The sequence below is a fragment of the Myotis myotis genome, unplaced genomic scaffold (assembly GCF_014108235.1).
Source record: "Myotis myotis isolate mMyoMyo1 unplaced genomic scaffold, mMyoMyo1.p scaffold_m19_p_57, whole genome shotgun sequence".
NCBI lineage: Eukaryota > Metazoa > Chordata > Mammalia > Chiroptera > Vespertilionidae > Myotis > Myotis myotis.
Genome location: NW_023416365.1, coordinates 39,963 through 46,336, shown reverse-complemented (window position 1 = coordinate 46,336; position 6,374 = coordinate 39,963). Strand labels below are relative to the sequence as shown.

General features: G+C 39.1%; 1 protein-coding gene across 1 annotated transcript; it reads left to right on the top strand.

Annotated features, from left to right (window-relative positions):
• The first annotated feature begins 4,704 nt into the window (after nucleotides 1-4,704).
• LOC118657511 (syncytin-1-like) lies at nucleotides 4,705-6,141 on the top strand. The gene has a single exon (XM_036311571.1). The coding sequence runs from the start codon at nucleotides 4,705-4,707 to the stop codon at nucleotides 6,139-6,141; it is 1,437 nt and encodes a 478-aa protein (XP_036167464.1).
• The last annotated feature ends 233 nt before the right edge of the window (nucleotides 6,142-6,374 follow it).

Below are 6,374 nucleotides of genomic sequence, written 5' to 3'. Positions count from 1 at the left end.
GTACTCTTTTAGATCAGGCTGAAGAAAAAAATAATACCATGGTCATCTTAATGTGTTTTCTTATCTTAATTTGTATTTGGAATCTATCTGTAATAAGAAATGAAACCCCGCGGCCGAATCTCTCTCTGGTTCTGAGAGATTCAAAGGTGGCAGCAGAGCGCAGAGCAATAAGCTCTCCCGCAATGAGATTACTTAATGTTCTGTTTAAGAATTACCTGAGAACATGTCAGGAAGTGCAAAGTCTAGCCAAGGTCACCTTGGGTGCTAGCTATTACTTTGGAAAGCGAAAAAGGAAAAACATTTTTAAATCTGTTTTTCTATTAAGCATGACTTTGGGGAAAATACGCCATCTGAGTCATTTGCTGAAACTTCCCCCAAAGCAGGATGTGGTGGAAAGAAAAAGGGAGCACATGGCGATCCAATATGGACACCTCCTCCCAAGTATTCTAATTTAAAGTCTCCTTCTCGTAATTGAAAAGTTTTACAAAATTTAAAATGTGTCTGGGATTTCTGTTCACGTGTAAAGAGAAAACCTGGCTTGAAACTGATGCGCGCAAGTTCTGATTTTGGACATTTAGATAGAGTTTTAAGCTAGAATCTCTTTGTAAATGAGCCGAATAAAACCCAAGACTGATTATTTCCTAAATAAAATGGCGAATTTGACCCAGGGTAGAACTTCTAGCAACAAGATTGGTATTTTCCCATAATAATGTTAATGAAGCCTATTCCAAAGCTATCTTTAAGACCTCTAAAAGGAAAATCAGTAAAATTGTCTCTGTTTCAAAAATTTGCTAAAGTAAATGCCTGAAAATAATTGGATTTGAACCCCAAGAATTATTAAAAATATCTTAATTATAAAAATCTAAGTAGCCCGGGTAAAAAACCGGCCCTTTATTAATTAAAAGGCTAGCCACACCTTTCTGATGGAGAAAGGGGCTGCTTCCCGCCTGTAGCAAATTCTTAAAGAATGGGGTCAATTTACATCTGATTGGTCCAGGGTAGGCCAAACCTGTTCTTCCAGGGAAAACATTTCCTCCCCCGCCTCCCCGCCCCCCAGGCCAATTTTGAAACTTCCCACCAGCAAGCAAGGGGCAGGAAACAATGTAGCTACAACCTTGTTTCTTGACCTTCCCCAGAGGAAAAAATTATGGTCCTTTTAAAATCAAAGGCTGGGCCAGGCCTGCCTTGCCAGCCTCAACTGTGGTTTTCCAAAGCTGCTGGGAAATTTAAGACCTTGGAGTTTATACCTAGGTATCTTGAAATGACATAATACTGAATTAAATGAGATCTGAGTATGCCTCGTACAAAATCTAGAGGACAGTGTTAAATCTGTTGGTTGATTATGTCTTGCATTTTTAAAGTTTAGTCTTAATGTTACTGATTGAGAAATGCTAAATATTTGACTTGCCAGCTAAAAGTTTAAAAATCAGATTAAATTAGGAAAAATTGTATAATTATAATAGCTAAATGCTTAAAAAAATTTTATTTTTGAGAAAATTTTTGTTTCCTCTGAAGTAATTAGAATTCAAAATATGTTGCTTATTGATCTGATAAAAAGTGGATTAATTTTTTGATCTCAACTGAAAATTTTTAATACAAAAACCAGTTTAAACTTAATTGATATCGTTTAAAATAATTATAAAAGGTATAAACAGCTAATGGGATTTCTGCTTGTCTACAATATAATGTTGGCCATCTATCTTTTAGGAATTTTGGTTTCCTCTTCCCTTGTTTATTGTGAGAATAAGGAAATCATGTTTTCTGTCAGAGAACAGTTTAGACAGCCACAATGTTGGGCTGCATAATTTGGAGCCGCCATGTTGGCCGCATGGCTCACCGCTCCCCCTGGGGGCCGCCATCTTGAAACAGCAAAGGCCCCGCCCTCTAACTTAGCCAATCACAAAGGGAATGTCTTCTCACTGAGGCAGGATGGAATTTCAGGGGTGGAGCTTTAAGGCGGAACTTCACTACGGAAATGCAGATGGGGCAGAAAGTGTTTCTAATCTCTTAAATCTAGAAAACCCTGCTTTTCTTAAACTAAGGACAATTAAAGGTTATATGTTCCCTCCCTAAACAAAAGTTAAATAGCTTATGTCAAAGTATTTAAAAGGGACTCATAGCAGTAATCCAATTTCTGTGAACCCAGCTGAAATTTTAAAACCAGTTTAAATTTAATTGATATCTCTTAATAATTATAAGAAGTATATAATTTTTAAATTATGTATATTTGATGGTCTCTCAAGTTGTATTTCAAAACCATAACCAAGGAAAAACTTTGAGAAATTTCACGGGCCCTGAAATGTTTTTCAAAAGTTTATTCTTTCTTTTTAAAGGATATTTTAATTTAGCTAAATTTAATATACTTGAAATCACATGGAAAGCTTTATCAAATAAAAATTAATAAATATATTTTAAGTTTTTGCCTCTGAGAAAGGGCAAAACAAGCTATTTTGTTTAATATTTCTTAAAATACAGCAGTGAAATTTTAAGATGTAATTTGAAATAACAAAAGCTCCTCACTACTGCATTTTAAATTAGGCTGGAGGTGGGGCAGCGTTTGCACCTCCTGTATCAGACATAAAACTTTACTGAATTTACTAATCTTTGTAAGCAATTGAATCCTAATAAAGTAAAATTCTTCTAAAAAAAAAGATACTGAAGGCTTCCCATGATTCCTCTGTATATGCAAATAAGCCAAAGTATATATTCTTTAAAAATATAATTGCTAACATTTACAGATTGTTGTTAAAACACTAAATCTGACAATAATTAGTCACCATAAATGAAAACTCACTTGAAATATATAGCTTTGCAACAGCATTTGTTAAAATCTCAAAAGGCAACCATATTCCTTACATTTGTTGCTTGTGCGAGAAAGAAAGCTGTCTGGAAGGAAATAAAAAGAGGTTTCCTTCAGATGTCTAACTAAAATTAAAAATCAATATATTGGACCTCATAAGCTAAATTAAATAATTTGTGTTTTGCCTCCTTAAACAAAGTTTATGTAAATTTACTTAAAGACTAATACCAGAAGTTTAATTAATGTCATTTACTGTCCATAACTTAGGACAAGTAAAGTTAAAAGAATAAATGTTATTTCAAACTGACTTAAAATTGGCAAATTAGGCTAAGTGGATATTCAGGGGAACTTAGTTGTCACCTATTAAAAGATAAACTTTGACAATTTTTATATAAGACCTCCATAATTACACCAAAAAACACTAGGCAGGAACCAATTCCTGAAGCTTTAACTGTTTTTACTGATGGATCATCAAATGGGAAAGCTGCCTATCATACTATGAATTCTGACTGAGTCATACTGACCAGTCATACTTCTGTGCAAAGAATTAAATTAAAAGCTATTAAGGCTGCATTGCAAGATTTCCAACAGCCTGTTAATATAATTTCTGATTCCTCTTATGATTCGGGCCTAGTAAGTAGAATTGAAACTGCCCGGTGACCAAAGTTTATTCTTACTATTTAAGCAAGTTCAACAGATTGTGCAGCAGAGAAAATACCTTTTTTATATCACCCACATCAGGGCTCACAGCATATTACCTAGCCCATTAACTAAAAGAAATGCACATGCTGATCAATTGGTTGATTTATTAAAAGAGGCTTCAAAAAATGTTATAGCCCAAGGCCTCCAATGCTTAACTGCTCTCGGGAAACCACAAACAATAAAGACAGATAACGGACCCAGATATATCTCTCAGGCTTTTAAAAACTTCTGCCTTCAATTTAACATTAAACATATCACTGGAATTCCTTACAATACCCAAGGCCAGGGAATAATAGAACGGGCTCATCAAACCCTCAAAAATACCATAAATAAACTCAAATCAACTGACATATATCCCACCAAAGGTTCTCCTCGCAATCTCCTATCTCATGCCTTATTTACCTCGAACTTCCTCCAACTTGACAAAGAAGGGAAATCCGCTGCAGACCGATTATGGCACCCAGAAACAAAAACTCAATATGCCAAAGTGATGTGGAAGGACCCTATGACAGCTAAATGGCATGGTCCCGATCCAGTGCTCATCTGGGGACGAGGATCTGCATGTGTATATGATACCCAAGAGAAAGGACCACGATGGCTGCCTGAGCGCCTAATTAAGCCCATCAATTCCTCATAATAACCCACTCCCAATAACAATACACTCCTCCAGGGAAACAATCCCTAAGAACCATCCTTCTTTTTCCTTACAGAAAACAACAACATTGACTTCACCCAATAAGGTAAGTTCCCCCTAAGATATGCCCTGGCAGGCCTTCTGCTAATACTGCTCACAGTCCTTTGGGAGTGTAGACGTACCCAGATTTAATTCCCGGAGGAAAACGTTTTGTCCTTGATACATAAACCCTCCACAACTATGAAGCTCCCTCGGACGGCTATCCTTTCCCCATCCTATTAGCCACCACCTTTGGGGGGCTCCAATCACCCCGAGCATTTCAGAATTAAATCAAGACCTTTATGGCAGCCCCTGTGATTGTAAAGGAGGATATACCTCGACAACCCCCTTTTCCAATCAACATACCCATACAACTGATTGTGGCACTTCTACTGCCTACCTTACTTTTGAATCTCTCAAGACAGGAGGGCAAAAAGCAAGCTGGAAATGTGTAAATAAACCTAAAATTATACCCTCTGTTAACGGCAAGCCAGGTCCTTGCCCTCAAGACTGCCAGCAGTCCACTCAAATGCACTCTACTTGCTACACCACTGTTCAACAGTGCACTAACTCCGAGAGTAAAATTCAGCTTACTGCCACCTTAGAAAGAACATATAGTGGCTCCTTTGGAGGCGAACATGCTTACTCCAATAGTCGAGGAAGCTCCAAATATGCCCAAGCCTCCTGCCAAGGTACCATTGGCAAACCTGTCTGCTGGCCTCCACAAGCGCCAACCCACATATCTGATGGTGGTGGACCAACAGACAGAGTCAGAGAAACCCTCGTTCAAAAACAAATTGAAGAATACCTTAAAAGCATGTATCCTCCTCTACATTACCACCCTTTAGCCTTGCCCAAATCAAGAGGTATTAATTTAGACACTCAGACCTTTGATACCTTAGAAGCCACGCTGAAAGCTTTAAATACCACCAATCCCTCCCTTGCAGAAGACTGCTGGCTATGTATGACCCTAGGCACACCCATGCCCCTTGTCATCCCAGATAACAACTCCAATATCACCTCCTACCATAATTGCTCCCTCAGCATACCCTTTAGAACACTGCCTGTAGCATTCAATCTTTCCTCATGCATACAAAAAACCCCCCAAAACAACAGCTATGACTTAAATGTAGGATTTGCTAGTTTTGTAAACTGCTCTTCCATTCAGAACCACAATTCTGCCATCTGTCCAGCTCCAGGGCGAGTATTTGTATGTGGGGGAAACCTGGCCTACACGGCCCTACCTATAAATTGGACAGGATTATGTATACAAGCCAGTATTCTCCCCGACATTGACATTATCCCAGGGGAAGAACCTGTTCCCTTGCCCAGCTTCGACTATATAGCTGGGCGTAGGAAGTGGGCTGTTCAATTTATTCCCTTACTTATTGGTCTAGGCATTTCGGGAGCTATAGCTACCGGTTCCGCCGGATTAGGGACAGCATTACACACCTATAATAAATTATCTAACCAGCTAATTGATGATGTCCAAGCTCTCTCAGGCACTATCAATGATCTCCAAGATCATATTGATTCATTAGCTGAAGTAGTACTACAAAATAGAAGAGGGTTAGATTTGCTCACAGCAGAACAGGGAGGAATATGCTTAGTCCTACAGGAACGCTGCTGCTTTTATGCCAACAAATCCGGGATCGTCCGAGACAAGATAAAAAAGCTACAAGAAGATCTGGTGAAAAGATGGAGAGAATTATTCGAAAACCCCCTTTGGAGCGGCTTAAATGGACTCCTACCCTACCTGCTTCCTGCTCTTGGCCCCCTTGTCAGCCTTTTCCTATTCCTAACCTTTGGCCCCTGGGCCTTTAGAAAATTGACAGACTTTGTAAAACAACAAGTTGATAGCATTCTGGCCAAACCTATTCAGGTACACTACCACTGTCCAGCCATGTTAGACCGTGAATGTGATTATAATGACTTCCAAAACTCCCTCCCTGTGGAGACAGCATGACGCCAGAGGGATGCTTGCCTACTCCCCATAGAAGGAGAAAGGCATGGGCACCGACCTGGGTGCACGGCAAAGCACTGCAAGGGAAGGTCACAAAAAATTTTTTCGACCTCTGGATTTCCCTGTGAGCACACCTGGTTTGCATAGAGGTTGGTATCCATACATAACTATTGGCTCTGCCTCTCCTCCCCAAAAAGATACCAAGAGCCATTGGTGGTGGGATCCCACCATCCCAC

What these genes read in the sequence shown, in the direction of transcription:
- LOC118657511 (XM_036311571.1), top strand. Translation starts at nt 4,705, where the DNA reads ATGCACTCTACTTGCTACACCACTGTTCAACAGTGCACTAACTCCGAG.